This window comes from Lepidochelys kempii, chromosome 1, assembly GCF_965140285.1.
Source record: "Lepidochelys kempii isolate rLepKem1 chromosome 1, rLepKem1.hap1, whole genome shotgun sequence".
Taxonomy (NCBI): domain Eukaryota; kingdom Metazoa; phylum Chordata; order Testudines; family Cheloniidae; genus Lepidochelys; species Lepidochelys kempii.
Genome location: NC_136380.1, coordinates 209558087 through 209575706, shown reverse-complemented (window position 1 = coordinate 209575706; position 17620 = coordinate 209558087). Strand labels below are relative to the sequence as shown.

At 44.0% G+C, this 17620-nt stretch overlaps 1 protein-coding gene across 4 annotated transcripts in view; it reads left to right on the top strand.

Annotated features, from left to right (window-relative positions):
- The window catches only part of MAN1A2 (mannosidase alpha class 1A member 2), a 303669-nt gene that overhangs the window by 171631 nt on the left and 114418 nt on the right, over positions 1 to 17620 (top strand). For all 4 annotated transcript variants that reach the window (XM_073310578.2, XM_073310569.2, XM_073310564.2 and 1 more), the window contains one exon: positions 12175 to 12269. In XM_073310578.2, coding sequence (XP_073166679.1) covers positions 12175 to 12269 — 95 coding nt within the window. The remainder of the gene's footprint in view (positions 1 to 12174; positions 12270 to 17620) is intronic.

Genomic DNA, 17620 nt, shown 5'->3' with positions numbered 1-17620 from the left:
GAACTGCTTAAACTAACCCCCCTCAACCCAGAATTCTTGTTTTTTCTTACAAGGTGGAACTTTGTGGATCATAAAAACTCCAAATTTGATTGATAAGACCAAATAAAGAAACCCCAGCAACAGCAAACAAGTAAAACACTAAAAAAATGCCCTAAATAACAGAACCCTAGTATTGGATAGACGGTCAATCTTTACATATGATACAAGCCTCAAATTGTATGAAATTTACACCACAGCATATTGCTATGTTTAAAAAAATCGTATTATGTAAAAAGAACAAAGCAAACTTTATTCTAGTGGTATTTGCATGAGTGTAGGACGGTGAAGGCTATAGCCATCCTAACAAAGTATTTTCATATATTTTATTTATTAACATCATAAAAGAGATGATTTATCATTTTATTTTCTCTGAACTAGGCTACTTATATTAAATCTACACAGCATCAAAAGTCCGATTATTTATTGTGTTTACGTTTGCTGGCCTCAGATATAAAACAGTTCTTCTATATGATTGTCTTTTTGCATTTTGATAACCATCATCAAAGAGGCATCTCTGTCTGGGTGAGATGATAATAAAATTCAGGTGGATAAATTCACTCTGAAAGCTGTCATTGAAAATAGAGGAATAGGGCTGTGGAATACCTGATAGGCTATTCACAGATAATCAAAACAGTCCTTTTCCAGAAGATTGATATGCAGTGTCTTTTGTTCAGGTTTCTTAAAGAAACTTATGGTGATGCATGCCAGTGAAATGGAATGAACCTTTTTGTTCTACAACTGACTTGACTATGTAAAGTACAGTGGTTCAGTCAGTGAAACAGCATGTGTCATGAACTGTTTACAGACAGCAGGCTTATCTTTCCCTTAGAAGGGGCTTATCTGTACTAACAGTTTAACAAAAAGTTGAAATACAGAGGAGAGAATTACATTGTGGATATCCCATCATATAAAGATTAGATTTCACTGTATTGCCAAGAAATGAGCTCTGTGTTCTTAAGCGGTCTTGAGAGCTCTGTTACTCTCTGATGTGACACCTCCCTACTGGCAATTTCACATTTTTTTCATGAATGTCAGACCCCAGACACACATGCATACAAAACAGTACAGATTGTAATGCCAATCCTTATCCATTTCATATGTACTGGATTTTTCATAAATGGGAATATCGCATAGGAGTAAAGAAATTATATTACCCTATACTTGATACTGGTACAGCCCCTACAGGAATACTGTGTACAGTTAAAAAAAAAAGGAGTACGTGTGGCACCTTAGAGACGAACAAATTTATTTGAGCATAAGCTTTCGTGAGCTACAGCTCACTTCGCTGTAGCTCACGAAAGCTTATGCTCAAATAAATTTGTTCGTCTCTAAGGTGCCACAAGTACTCCTGTTCTTTTTGTGGATACAGACTAATACAGCTGCTACTCTGAAATGTGTACAGTTCAGGCATCCACAATTCAAGAAGGATGTTGATAAATTGGAGAGGATTCAGAGCAGAACCTTGAGAATGATTCATATATTCCAGCCTGAGAAGGGACCCCTGAGATCATCTTGTCGGATTTCCTGTGTGCCACAGGCCATAGAATTTCCTCCAAATAATTCCTAGAGCAGATCTTTTAGAAAAACATCCAATCTTGATTGAAAAATTGCCAGTGATGGAGAGAGATGCACCATAGCCTTTGGTAAAGTGTTCCAATGGTTAATTACCTGGGCTGTTAAAAAACTGTCAAGGCTGAATCCCTACTCTGTCACTCCGAGTGCAGAAGTGGGGCCTGCAAGGATTTTAAAAATCAATACTTGCCAATCCAGGCTTGTATTAAACTCCCAAGGTTACAGCTTTTCTCTGACCATGGCTTGGTAAATGCTGCCACCATCCAAATGCAACAAAACCCGCTTTGAACCCAGGAAGGAGCATTTGGGAATTCCTCCCTGTGGGGTGCCCTCAAGCCCTTTCACCCCATCTCTGGGGAAGAGCTGAAAAAGGAAACAAAGGAAATTAGCTGTGGCTACCAGGTAATCAAACAACATGCACAAACCTCTTAGGACACCAAAAATCCAATCCTCTCCTTAAAGGTAAATTTTATTAAAAACAAAAAGAAAGAAAATACGTCTGGAATTTAGGTTTTTGCTCGATTTTAAAAAGGCAATTCCAAAAATCAAGCACCCAAAATAGCTTTCTTGGGGGTTCAGCTTAAAGGTTACAAGCAAACAAAAGCATCTGGCGTTAGCACAGAGGAGTCCGCAAGCCAATAAGAAATAAAATAATTAACCGTAATCGCATCTAGTTAACATTCTGATCTACTTACACATTGGAGTTCAGATAAGTAGTTCTAGGCATGATCTGATGACTTGTAATTATACCTGGCTTAGCTGCTTATAGCATGGCTGCTGTGACTCTTTAGCCCAGAGAAAACAGACAAAGGGAAAGTCTCTTTCCCAATTTTAAAAAGTTCTACCTTCCCACTGGCTATTTTAGTCAGGTGCCCACTTTTTTTCTTTACCTGGGGGACTTTTTAACCCTTTACCGGTAAAGCAAGTAAAGAACAGTTACCAGGAGGGATTTTACAGCTAACTGGCTGGCTGGTGTCAATCAAAGGGAGCGATCCCCTCACTTTATTTATTACAGGCACCCCAAATCAGCAGGCCAGCCTGGTTCAGGTCGGGTCCACACCGGCTGGGATTTTTTTCCTGGTGGCTTAGGAAACACAGTTAATACGATACATGCACCTCTAATTTTACTAATAATTACATGAAGAACTAAACAGTACTTTTTACATTTTAAGGACTACAATGACGTAGAATACGGGGACATTTTTACCTGGCTGATTCTGGGAAACCTTCCCGGGAGAGAGCATCAGCCACTTTGTTAGAAGCTCCTGAAATGTGTTGTATTTTAAAATCAAAGTCTTGGAGTCTCCACCGAAGGAGTTTCAAAGTCTCCACCTAAGAAGTTTTTTCTTAGTCTCTTTGACTGTGTGAAACCACTTCAGTACAGCATGGTCAGTCTGCAGGTGGAAATGCCGTCCCCAAATGTATGGGCGTAGCTTCTCCAGAGCATATACAATGGTGTAAAATTCTTTTTCTGAGACTGACCAGTAGCTTTCCCTCTCAGAAAGTTTTTTGCTGAGAAACACAACAGGATGGAATTGTTGATCTGATCCTTCCTGCATTAAAACTGCTCCCACGTCACACTTGGATGCATCTGTGGTTACGACGAATAGTTGGTTGAAGTCCGGGGCCCTCAGTACAGGGTCAGATGTAAGGGCTGCCTTAAGCTGGTTAAATCTTTTTGACACTTTTCAGTCAACTGAACGGCATTTGGCTGCTTTTTCCTGGTCAGGTCTGTCAGGGGGTGGCAATTTGGCTGTAGTGTGGTACAAATCGTTGGTAATACTCGACCAAGCCCAAGAAGGATTGGACCTGCTTCTTTGACTTACGGACAGGCCAATTTTGGATAGCATTAACTTTAGCCTGTAGGGGGTTGATAGTTCCTTGACCCACATAGTGTCCAAGGTAGATTACCCTGTTTAAGCCTATGTGACATTTTTTGGCCTTAAAAGTTAATCCTGCCTCCCTTTTGCCCTGGAAGACAGCTTGGAGGTGTTCCAGGTGTTCTACCCATGAGTCTGAGAATACAGTCACATTGTCGAGGTAGGCAACTGCAAATTCCCCAAATCCAGCCAGAAGGTTATCTACCAGTTTCTGGAAAGTGGCAGGTACATTTTGCAGTCCGAAAGGGAGCACATTAAATTCATACAGCCCTACATGGGTGATGAAGGCTGACCTTTTCTTGGCTGGGTCATCTAGCGGCACTTGCCAGTACCCCTTAGTTAAGTCTAAGATGGAGATGAACTGGGCATGTCCCAGTTTCTCCAATAGCTCATGTGTGCATGGCATTGGATAGTTTTCTGGGTGAGTTACAGCATTCAGTTTATGGTAGTCCACACAAAAGTGGATTTTCCCATCTGGTTTGGGAACCAGAACCACTGGAGAGGCCTATACACTCTCAGAGGGGTGGATTACACCTATCTGTAACATGTCCTTGATCTCCCTTTCTATTGCGGTTTTGGCTTGAGGAGCCATCCTGTAGGGTTGGACTGTAATTGGGCAAGCATCTCCTGTGTCAATGGAGTGGTACGCCCATTCTGTCCATCCTCCTGGATTTGCTGTCGCTGCTTATGCCCCAAAGGTCATAGAAAGGCTCACCTCTTCTACGCCACCATTGCTTTTTCCTTCATAGTAGACTCCTTCAGGCCTCTCAGTGTTGTCTTTCTCCTGGGCTGTAAACTGGAGAAACTTGATTTCTCGGGAATAAAAGGACTTTAGAGAATTAACATGGAATACTTTAGGTTTTAGGGTAGGGTCTGGGAACACTATGAGGTAATTAACAGCTCCCAGGCGCTCTCAGACCATAAATGGCCCCTCCCATGATGCTTCCATCTTATTGGCTGGAGTGTTTTCAGGACCATGACTTGGTCACCTACTCTGAAGGAATGCTCTCTGGCATGTTCATCATACCAGGCCTTTTGCTCTTGTTGAGCATCCTGTAGGTTTTCTCGAGCAAGGGCTAGAGAGTCTTAGAGGGTGTTTTGCAGGTTGGTTACAAAGTCCAAAATGTTAGTTCCTGGAGAAGATGTAACCCCCTCCCACTGTTGCTGTAATGGTTCCTTAACTTCATGGCCATAAACATGTTGAAAGAGTGAAAACCACAAACTGGGATGTGTGTACAGCCCTGTAGGCAAAGAGCAACCGCTGCAACACTAGGTCCCAATCATTGGAGTGCTCGTTCACAAATTTACATATCATGGCCCCCAAAGTTCCATTAAACTTCTCCACTAGACCATTCGTTTGACGGTGGTAAGGGGTGGCAACCAAGTGGTTTACCCCATGAGCTTCCCAAAGATGTTTCGTGGTCCCTGCCAGGAAGTTAATTTCCGAATCCGTAAGGATTTCAGAGGGCCAACCTACCCTGGCAAAAATGTCTGTCAATGCCTGGCTCACGCTTTTAGCCCTGGTGTTGCTTCGAGCTACTGCTTCCGGCCATCGGGTGGCAAAATCCATGAAAGTCAGTATGTACAGCTTTCCTCTGGGTGTCGTCTTAGGGAAAGGACCCAGAATACCCACAGCTACATTCTGAAATGGAACCTCAGTGATGGGGACTGGCTGGAGAGGGGCCTTGACCTGGTCCCATATGCTTTATTTACAGGATTGGAAAGCATGCCTTATAGTGATAGAGTCCAGGAACTGAATAATTTAAGTTTAATCAAGAGCAGGTTAAGGGGTGACTTGATCACAGTTCTAAGGGGAACAAATATTTGATAATGGGCTCTTCTGTATAATACACAAAGGTATAACAAGATCCAGTGTCTGGAAATTGAAGCTAGTACAAATTCGAAGTGCTAATAAAGGCAGCGAGGGTAATTAAGCATGGGAGCAACTTACCCAGAGTTATGGTAGATTCTCAATCACTGGCAATTTTAAAATTCAGATTAGATGTTTTCTAAAAGATATGCTCGAGTTCAAACAAGGGTCACTGTGATCATCTTGTCTCACCTCCTGCATGATCACAGTGATCCCTTCTGACCTCATAGATTCTAAGGACAGAGGGGACCATTGTGATCATCCTGTAGAACACAGACCATGGAATTTCCCTGAAATAGTTCCTGTTTGAACTAAAAACATATCTTTTAGAAAAACTGGTGACCAGTTCGCCTGGCATAATTTGGAGCATATTTGCAACTGCTGTAACTTAAACATGGCTGTCCATGGCCCTAAAGGACTATTTCAGCACCTAAAGGTAGCTGGAACACAGTGGCACTTCGGCAATATCTTCTGTTTCCTTGGCCACACCCCCTACAAGAGCTGCAAGGGTGATGCTGTAGTTCTGTTACAGCTGGTTTGCATCATGGGTATTCCTGAGTGGAGGGGGTAGGACATTGGGAAGTGGGACGTGAGTTTGAGTGGCAGGAGGACTGGGGTAGACTAGGGCAGGGGCACCTGTCAATCCCACATTCTCCCTTCCCATGTCTGTGCCACATATGGGGGACTCCTGCCCCTCCAAGGGGGATGATTCCCCCCTCATATGAGCTAGGTCCAGGATAAAAGAGGTCTTGCTTCTCTGGGGGTGGCTGAGCATGTGCATGAAATAGTGGATGGCTTTACAGAAATGGGTTTCCCTAACTCTGGAGGGGCGATAGATAGCACACACATTCCAATTTTGGCACCAGACCACCTTGCAATGGAGTATATTGATAGGAAGGGGTACTTCTCCGTGGTGTTGCAGGCGCTTGTGGATCACCGTGGGCATTTCACTGGCATCAGCATGGGGTGATCCGGGAAGGTGCAAAACGCATGCATTTTCAGAACACTGGGATGTATAGAAAGCTACAAGTGGGGGCTTTCTTTCCAAACCAGAAGATTACAGAGGGAGATGTTGAAATGCCCATAGTGATCCTGGGAAACCCAGTGTACCCCTTACAGCCCATGGCTCATGAAACCTTACACAGGAAACCTGGACAGCAGTAAGGAGCAGTTCAACAATAGGCTGAGTAGGTGCTGGATGACAGTGGAATGTGCCTTTGGCAGTTAAAGGTGCGCTGGCGATGCCTTTATGGCAGGTTAGACCTTAATGAGGATAATATGCCCATTGTCATGGCCGTGTGTTGTACGTTGCATAATCTTTGTGAAGCTAAGAGTAAAAGGTTTGCTTGGGGTGGAGTGTTGAGGCAGACAGCTTGGCAGCTGATTTTGAGCAGCCAGATACCATGGCTATCAGAGGAGCCCAGAGGGAGCAATTTGAATCAGGGAGGCTTTGAGGCAACACTTTGAAAATGAGAACCAGTAATGTATATCTCTATGATTGGTGGTACAATGTTACATTACATGTAGTTTTCCTAGGAAGCAATGGTGACATTTGGGGCCTTACATTCCAGCAAGCACATGAATAAACTGCCTGTGTATGTATTGGTAGTGCCTGCTATCTCAATTTATAGAAAACAGATAAAGTTGACAGGTTTCAGAGTAGCAGCCGTGTTAGTCTGTATCCGCAAAAAGAAAAGGAGTACTTGTGGCATCTTAGAGACTAACACATTTATTTGAGCATAAGCTTTTGTGAACTACAGCAGTTTATGGATCCGATGAAGTGAGCTGTAGCTCATGAAAGCTTATGCTCAAATAAATTTGTTAGTCTCTAAGGTTCCACAGGTACTCCTTTTTTTTCTCAAATAAAGATGAGTTACCATCAAAAAACTTTGCTTTTATTGCACAAAAAACAACACACACAAACACACAAAGATGCTTGATGGGAAAGCAGGTACCAGGGAAGGGCAGACTTTCAACGCTGTGTGTAGGTTCAGCTATCATTATGAAAGTTGTCTGCGGGGGTGGAGCGAAGGGGAAACTGAGAAGTCCCGGAAAGGACTGTGCGGATGGAGTTGGGGGGGGGGGGGGGAGGAGCTTTGAAAAGAGTTCTGAATGTGCTGCTGGAGAAGGCTGGCATGGAGCTGCTCAGTCTTCAGCATTATTAAGGACTTCAGCATCTGTGTTTGTGCCTTCATGACTTTAATCATCCGCTCAGTAGCATCCTTAACAAACTCATGATTTTCTTTTCTGTTCTGCCTTTTGGTTTCCCTCCACTCCTTTCGTTCCCTTTTCTCTGCACTGGAAGAGTGCAGTACCTCCCAGAACATGTCTTCTTTGCTCTGTCTTGGGCACTTTCTTATCTGGCAGAGACACTCGGCTGGTGTGTATTGGGTGTTCCTGAGGGTCATATCTGCCAAGCACAAGGAACAATGCACAGAAGCATGATTGTTAAATTCACGCACAGCATTGAAACATTTCAGTAAAATACACCTTTTGTAACATAACAATCACTTTCTCACTGACCCTTGGCAAGCACACATCTCTTGCAAACTCCCAAAGCATGGTGAGTACTGAGGGGGAACGCTCCCCATGTGGAAAAGAGCACTCACTCTGCAAGGGTTGTGGTGCAGCCAACTAGGGGGGAAAATCGAAGATTCTTCCATACTTTTCCACAGGCAGAGGTCATTGTAGCAGATGTATCACTGCTAAGGGTAAGCAGGAAAATGAGAGTACATCTACTACTTGCTTATGGCTTCTGCCCTGCTCCCTATGCTGCTTGCCTATGTGCCGCTTTGGTTCCTGCACAAGTGATTGCCGAATGGCGCTGGAAAGTTCCCTACAATGGGGGAAGTAACAGAGCTGCTCTGCCACGGAACCTTCGGCAGAGGATTGCCGAGAATCTCCAGGAAACTTTCCTGGAGATCTCTCTGGAGGATTCCCATGAGATCTCAGCGTGCGTCAACACCCTGTTCCACCATACTGATTAGCTACACAGGGAAATGTCCAGCTCACAGAAGCACAGCCAGCCTTCTACATTTCTATACCCTGCATCCACCTCCACACTACAGAAACCACAGCCACTTACCAGACATCTCCTCTCCTACTTCTTGCTTGTAGGAGAGCAACTAGTGAGACTGGCTAGACACCTCTAGAGTGGTGAACAGTTCCTGGCTGCCTGCTCCACCAGGCGACCCCTCCAGGAGCTCCACATTGTCATCTAACTCCACCTCTTCATCAATGAATTTGTCCTTCAGGTTAGGTCCTCTTTCCACCCCCTCCAGGCCCGCTGAAGTATCCACGGGGCTCTTGGCGGTGGAGATGGGATCGCCACTGAGGATAGTGTCCAGCTCCTTATAGAACCAGCAAGTCTTAGGTGCAGTAATGGAGCAATGGTTTGCCTCCTCGTCTTATGGTACACCTGCCTCAGCTCCTTTATCTTCGCTCTGCACTGCAGCATGTCTCAATCATAGCCCTTTTCACACAAGCCTCAATAAATGTGCCTGTAGGTATCCCAATTCCTATGGCTCAAGCGCAGCTGGGACTGCACAGCCTTCTCTCTCCATATACTGAGCATATCCAGCAGCTCCGCATAGTTCAAGCGGGAGAGCGTTTGCTGTGATAACCAGCCATGGTCACTTGGGAAGATGTGATGAGAGCTCTCCATGCCAAGCAAACTGGAAATGGAATTTCAAAAATTCTAAGGGGGCTTCTAAGTGGGAGGGGCGGATGGTTGTTTACCTGGCTGCAGGGCAGTGGAGTTCAAACTACTGACCAGAGCTGTCACAATGGGCATTGTGGGACACCTGCTGGAGGCCAATTAAAGCGATAAAATCAAGCGTGGTGTCTACACTGGCACTTTGTTGACAAAAATTTAAAGGAAAAAGACTTATGTCTCTTGTCGGGGTGGGTGTATTTTGTTGCCAAAACAGCACATTTTTACTGCCAAAAGTCACATCACATTCCCACTTCATCACAAGTATGCAAATATGCATTATTTCTATGCAGAACTATGTAGGTTTTGTCAGTATCAGGGCATAAGGCTTTTATTACAAAGGATGTTGTCAGCAGTGAGCGGGAATATGAGAGGATTCTAATGCTTTAATTATGGTTAAGAAAAATGTAGGCTGAGATAATATCTTGTGAATAAGTGTAAGGAAGTTGTAAAAAGAAAAGGAGTACTTGTGGCACCTTAGAGACTAACCAATTTATTTGAGCATGAGCTTTCGTGAGCTACAGCTCACTTCATCGGATGCATGCCGTGGAAACTGCAGCAGACTTTATTTATACACAGAGAATATGAAAAAATACCTCCTCCCACCCCACTGTCCTGCTGGTAATAGCTTATCTAAAGTGATCATCAGGTGGGCCATTTCCAGCACAAATCCAGGTTTTCTCACCCTCCACCCCCCCACACAAATTCACTCTCCTGCTGGTGATAGCCCATCCAAAGTGACAACTCTTTACACAATGTGCATGATAATAAAGTTGGGCCATTTCCTGCACAAATCTAGGTTCTCTCACCCCCTCACCCCCCTCCCAAAAACCACACACACAAACTCACTATCCTGCTGGTAATAGCTCATCCAAAGTGACCATTCTCCCTACAATGTGCATAATTAAGGTGGGCCATTTCCAGCACAAATCCAGGTTTTCTCACATCCCCCCCCCCATACACACACAAACTCACTCTCCTGCTGGTAATAGCTCACCCAAACTGACCACTCTCCAAGTTTAAATCCAAGTTAAACCAGAACATCTGGGGTGGGGGGGGATAGGAAAAAACAAGAGGAAATAGGCTACCTTGCATAATGACTTAGCCACTCCCAGTCTATATTGGCCCACCTGATGATCACTTTAGATAAGCTATTACCAGCAGGACAGTGGGGTGGGAGGAGGTATTTTTTCATATTCTCTGTGTATAAATAAAGTCTGCTGCAGTTTCCACGGCATGCATCCGATGAAGTGAGCTGTAGCTCACGAAAGCTCATGCTCAAATAAATTGGTTAGTCTCTAAGGTGCCACAAGTACTCCTTTTCTTTTTGCGAATACAGACTAACACGGCTGTTACTCTGAAGTTGTAAAAGGCTGTGAAGTGGTTTTTAAATTGTACACGTTATATTCTTTCTGGGGAGTTGGCTAAGTGTGTGAGTTACACTGGAATCTGGAACCTCCTGATTGTTATAATGCCATGGGCCAGGGTGAGTATGTGCATATTGAGGCATTGTTCAAAGAGCGTAGAGAGAAAGTAGCATGAGCAGCCTTCCCCCCGCACCCCCACCCCGCCTTTAATAGTGTTAGATGGAATCTTGTGGGTGAGAGGGAATGGATTGTAAAAAGAGGTGAAGAGCTGGTACACTTCATCAACTGTGGGGCTGGCAGAGTGTGTGTTAATGGGGCATATTGGGACACTTCTGAAAGAGGGCAAAGTTAAGGTTGCCCATGCAATGTTAACTGCGTGTTTCCTGCTTTTCAAAAGTTTGAATTTTGCTCAACTCAGCATTCTGTAAGGGGACAACATGCCACCAAGCAACCTTAACTCTGTGTTAATTTAGCTTTTTGCCATTGAATACACTTAGACTTTTGTGAAGCATTTGACTCAGTGCCAAAAACATTCTGTTTAAAATATTAATAATTAGTACTCTACAGTATCAATAAAGCACATATTAAATTAATTCAGAACTGGCTGACTTCTCTCAAAAAGTAGTAGTCAATGGGGAATCATCATCAAATGGGGGTGTTTCTAGCAGAGTTTCACAGGGATCAATTTTAGACCTTAACTCTAGGTTAACTAAGTTTTTTTTGCCATTTAATAATACAAAATGGAACAAGCATAGATTCTGGTGTGGTTTCCACAGGTACTGTGACAATGTGACAGGTTCCAGAACCCTGCATAGTGAACCACCATAAATTCAGGTTCTAGAATGCTGCATAAAGATGCAGATTAATTACTGTTGTTAGGTGGGCTTTGTTAGTTAGTTAGAAAATGGTTTGGAATCATTCTTATGTGGCAGAGGGACCTAGACTAGAGACTGAGCAGAATTAATCCTTCAGGGAAGTCAGATTTAGGGAGAAATCTTAGGCTGAGGTTTTTTTAAAGATTGTTTTTGAAGGTGTTTTCAAATACCTAATATTAATTGGGAGATAAGGTGGGTGAGGTGATACGTTGTATTGGACTAACTTCTGCTGGTAAGAGAGACAAGCTTTTGACCTTACACAGAGCTCTTCTTCAGGTCTGGGAAAGGTACTCAGAGTGTTACAGCCAAATACAAGGTAGAACAGATTGTTACGCATGAAGAGTTAACAGGTCGCAAGAGACTATTCAAGGTGAAGTGGGGAGTTAATGGTCTCTGTGACACTCTGAGTATCTTTCCCAGAACTGAAGGCGAGCTCTGTGTAAGCTTGAAATCCTGTGCCTTTCACCAACAGAAGTTGGTTCAATAAAAGCTATTACCTCACCCTCCTTGTGCGTCTAATATCCTGGGACCAACATGGTTACAACAGCACTGCAAATAATAGTAATTGGATTTTTTTCATATTCTTCAGTGTGTATCCAAGGAGCAGCATTGCTGAGCATGAAAGCACAAAATTGAAACTTCATGTTCAAATCTTAGTGAAATGTGGAAAGTGAACAAGTAAAAATTAAATCATAAATGTGAAAAGAGAACAGAAAAAACTTTGGTTTTGATCATCTAAAGTTTTCCTAATGGGATCAGGGGGATATATATGTTTTAAAGTGACAATCTCTCTTTAATTTATAGTAAGCTAAAAAACCCCAGGTTTGTTAGAAATTCATCCTTCTGTCTACTGTCACAGGTGTTCAAGCTCAAAGCAGTGCAGCTGGCAGGAAAGCTTCTTCCAGCATTTAACACACCCACAGGCATTCCCTGGGCAATGGTGAATCTGAAAAGGTAACGGATTTTCTTTTGTCATAGTTTTAAACCAAAAATTGTTATGGCACATCTCTGTCCTTTCTAAGTAGAAGAAGTGTGTAAGATACAGGGCGAAGTGATATTCACTACACTTGAGAGTAAATATACTAGGAGCCTGAAGACTCTGCCTCATGTGCATTAACATTAACTGTAGCAGATTGTGACTGCTCTCATTTTGCATATGAAGATTCAGCCCACTGTAGCTCCATGTCCATTATGTAATGCTATGAATTGGTCTAGAACCTGTAGTCAAAAGGGGCACATGAACATTATATAATGGGACCTGCAGTATCTGTAGGCCACACCTGGTCCAGGCAACATAGTTAAACTCCATGAGCTTCATGTGTTGTGTGGGCTGTGTGCTGGCCACACCTTTCTCAGCAGAAGTTCAAAATACTTGTAAAGATGAAGGGACTTATTATCCAGTCAATCATATCAGTTTCACACTGATATAAATCTACTGATTTAGTGGAGTTACTCCTGATTTACATTGGTATAACTGGAAGAAGAGTCTTGACTGATGGTTACGTATAATGTCCTTCTCTGACTAAGTCATCTCACGTTTATATTTTTAAATTACATTTTCAATTAACATTTGTATGTACTTTATTTATTTCTTGTGCAGCACCCTGGGTTTCACAGTCATTATTCCAGTTTAATGTAGCCTCTAAACATTCTAAATTCTAAGATGACTACATTAAGAGGGAGCTAAGTTTGAGAGTACATAAAAGTAATTTAGGGTAAAGTATATTACAGAGATGTTTGTAATTATCCCAAAACAAAGCACTATAAATCCAGGAAATTCAGATATGTTAAGGTATGGATATCCAAACATGTTAAGGTATGGATATGAACAATTTAGGGCACCCAAATAACCGTAACTCTACCCCATGACACCACACAGTGAGCATATGATTAAGGCATTTTAATATTTCTGATTTCAGATTAAATCAAACTGATTTTTAAAGACACATTAGATTTTGTTCTTTCTCTTTTGTTTTCCTCCTTTATTTCTTCAGGATGAAGTTAAGGTTGTTTGGATGCCCTATAGCAGGGGTTCTCAGCCTTTTTCTTTCTGAGGGCTCCTCAACATGCTATAAAAACTCCAGGGCCCAGCGGGGGTGGAAGAGGGAGATTCGGGACTCCGGGCCAGGAGTGGGACCCTTAGACATGCATAAGTGTAGGTTGACTTCTATTTTGGGGTGGCAAGGGCTGGCAGGGCTCAAGCCAGCTCCGCACAGCAGGGTCCAGGGAGGAAGCACCACCTCCACTCCCTGACTCAACTCAGCAGGCCACCAACCCTGTCTGGGTTGTGGAGGGATGCAACCAAAACATATAACTCAAAGGGAGGACTCAGCTCAAAAAGTTTGAAAACCGCTTAGGGTGCAGGCAAGGGGTAGCTGGGGACTGTGTGCAGTGAGGGGTGTAATGCAGGGTGCAGCCAGGGGGTAGCTAGGGGCTGTTGGTGGGCAGGGGGGTAACTAGGGGCTGTGTGCAGGCAGGGGGGTAGTTCAGGTTGCAGGGAGATGGGTAGCTAGGGAATGGTGTGCTAGGAGGGCTATGCTAGGAGGACTTCCTCTGTGGTGGCTGCTCCCCAAGGGCTCTGCTGGCCCGAGAGCCAGGTCCCCCGCCCAGGCAGGTCTTATAGGCTGCATGAGCAGTCAAAGGGGGCTGGGAGTTGAGGAGCAGCTGCAACCCTGGCCACCAGCAGCAGACGGGAATGTCATGGCTGCCTGCTCCGTGGCACCACCAGCCAGAGAAGCAACTGCCCCCCACAGCCTGGCTTCAGCTTCCCCTTTGTCTACGTCCTGGCTGGAGGGCAGAGCTTGAGGAGGACTGGGGGAGAGGAGAAGGTGAGGGAGTGGAGCTGCCCCTGTGACTGCCCCACTCTGGGTAAGGCAGTGTAGTTTTGGGGGGGCAACACCCTTGTGCCCCCTTAACTCTTCCCATGGGCTCAGGGCCTGTGCCTGAGTCAGGGATTGAGCCCCACCGATTCTGGCTTCAGCCTGAGGTGGAGTGCACTTGGGCTCGGGGCTTCAGCCCTGCGCTGCTTGCGGCTTCAGCCCCGGAGCAGGGGCCCGGCTGCCAGCTTCAGCTCGTGGAGAGGGTGGGGCACTGCGGCTCATGGTTTCGGCCCCACAGCTCCTGGCTTCAGCTCTGCGGGGGAAGGCACGGAGAATGGGGGTGCGCTGGGACTTGGAGCACCAGGTTTCAGCCACGGACCCCAGTTGAGAACCAATGCCCTATGGTTCATTTCCATACCTTGCAATTTTTTTAGCACTTTGAACTTAGAAATTTAACTCTGAATTTCCTGGGTTTGTAATGTTTGGGGTTGGGATAATAACAACATCTCTGTAATATATTTTACCCTAAATTACTGTCAAGCATTGTGAACCTTAACTCCACGTTCACATCATTTTTGTCTGGGAATTTCCATATGGGTGTTTATGATTGTTTTTTGAAATTATTAAAAATTTCAACATGAATGCTGAACAACAAACTCAAAAGTAATGATTCTCTGAGATTCATCTAATGATCTGTAGTTATGTCATATCAACTGGAAATCATTAAAAATGTGTAACTGTTAGAGTCTGATTCACTGGTACACTTTGGCTGCTTTAGGCTGCTCTGGAGCAACACAAAGTAGCCAGAGCATACTGGCCAGTTAAACTAGGTTTACAGCTGCTTTGCATTGCACGAGCAGTGCAAGTCAGCAGGAGATATATCCCTTTTTCTTCCTCCCTACTGTTCTCTATACTCCCCTGCACACAAAAGTCCTAGCTTCTGTCCACTGTTCATACACACTGCAAGTTTTCTATTCCCTCTTGTCCTCTCTGTTAAGTAGATCTGGAGCAGTGGGTGACAGTTTTAAAATAAATATTTCAGATTAATAGTTATTTTTGCTGTCATTTTCATAACTGAAAATGTATCTGTCATCAGAGGCTGAAGAATAAAATCTCCCTAACAGAAACATATGACGAGTCACATTTCAAAATGGCCGCCATTTCCCATTGTCTTTAATAGGCCTGAGGCCACAGGCTACCTTTTGTTAAGATGCCTTCTTACAAAACAGGTACTGGCTCCCATTGTTTCCTGTGGAAGTGAAACCAAGGTGTCTTCATAGAAGATGGTGTCTCCCTATGCTATCAGGAAATGGAGGAGAGGATTATGAAAAGTCGGTGAATGGAGAGAGTGGCCATTTTGGCTAAGCACAGCATGTGGCCTCAATCCCATTGAGAACAGTAGGAGATAGCAGCCATTCTGAAAGAGGGGAGTTCACTGTCAAATTTTCTGAAGTAGAACGAGAAACTGTCATTTATGAAAATAATGGCAAAAGTGATCAACCAAAAAAGAAAAACAAAAAACACTGCTTTCAAATACAGGCAACATAAAATTTCAGTTAGTTTTAACTGTATTTTGGAGTTTGAAGAGTTTGCATTTTTCCATTATTGTTAGCTCAACCAAAAGTAATGGGCTTGGTGACATTCTGAGTGACATTCTATCACTGTGCTATGCAGGAGGTCAGAGTAGATGATCAAAATGGTCACTTCTGGCCTTAAAATCTATGAATTATTCTAGATATTAAAAAGAAGTCAGACAACTGATAATAAATTTCTTAAAGAACCCATTTTAATTAATTTCAGTTAATAAACTTATTCATTAACTTATAAATGCTAAGGGCTTGTCTACACAGGAAAGTTTTTTCCATATAGATAAACTTCAGGTTTTCATCATAAACTCCCTTACATTGACACACAAAAGTTCTTTTTTTGATTAGCTGGCATCTTATCCCACTTTAATTGGGAAGCAACCTAACTCTTAGGCCTGGTCTACACGACAAGTTATGTTGATATAAGGAGTCTTGCTTCAACCCAGTTGTGCATGTGTCTACATTTAGATTTGTCTCCGACTGAGTAAGTGGCCTGTTATTCCAACGTGGTGTTGAGCCAAGGTTTATGTACAGAGGTTGGCACGGCACACATGTAGACACTGCATTACCTTTGTCAACCCTAACGGTCCTCCAGCAGTTGTCCCACACTAACTGCTCTGGTCACCATTGTGAACTCCACTGCCCAGGGGTCACGTAGACTGGAAGCCAACCTCACTTTTAAAGCCCTGTGGATTTTTGAAATTCTTATTCCTGATTGCCTAGCTTGGAGAGCATACCTAGCAGCTCTCCGCTGTTGTGTGCAACTGCCTAGCTGACCATGCCAGCTACACACTACAGATGTGCTCCAGCCTGGAGGAGACACGATATATTGGAATTCCTGGGTCTGTGGGGAGAAGAGGCTGTGCTCAGGGTATGCAGGAGAAGTGGTATGATGGACCAGCAGCAGTGCTGCGTGAAAGCCAAGGAGCTTGAGCAGGCATACCAGAAGACCAGGGAAGCCAAAGAACAATTAGGTGTCAAGCCACAGACCTGCCATTTTGCAACGACCTGCATGCCATACTCGGTGGAGAGCTTCACCCACCCACCCATCACAACACTGTCAATATCTCCAAGGAGCCCAAGTCGCAGGTCTCTGCTGTGAACAGAAAGGAGGATGGGGGTGGACAAGGAAGAGGAGGAGGATGGGGGACAGGCAACTGGATCCAGCTGGACAGCAAGCTAGGACCTGTTTTTTACGCCACTGCAGACCAGCCAGTCCTGCCAATAGAGAGCATGGGCAAGTCCAGTGCAGGGGAAGGAACCTCAGGTAAGCATGTACATAAATTTTCCATTCCAGGGATGGCCCCCTCAAAATAGCAGGACACAGCTTTTGACTTTTCATTAATTTACTCATACTAGAAGAACCAAGAGAAGTAGAGTTGCTATCTGCTTTTCCATTCCCTCTAGAGTTAGGTGCAGGGAGACAGAGCATGCAGACCAGTTTGTTTATGTATACAGGGGTGTCCCTTGAATCCTTCTGAGCGATCTCTATGAAATTTTCACAGAGATTCTCTGTTATACTTTGCCAAAGGGTTCTAGGGATGGCAGCCTTATTTCTTCCTCTGTGGTAAGATGATTTCCCACAGCACTCAGTGATAACATTGGCAGGCACCATTGCAATACACAGCTTAGCAGTATACGGACAGAAGTAGCTTCAGGATGCCAGCAGCAGCTGTGTTCTCTATGCCTTTGTTACCATTAGGAGTGAGATATCAGCTAAAATCACCACCACCTGTGGGAAAAGGTGCCAGTATTCAGTGCCAATGCCCTGTGTTAGTAGTTTTATGCAACCGAGAAATTCTCTCCTCATTTCCCTAATCTCTAGTGGGCCATACTTACCGTGACTGATGCTGTGACTGGTGCCATACACAAGCAATCCCAACCAGAAGTGAAAATGAAC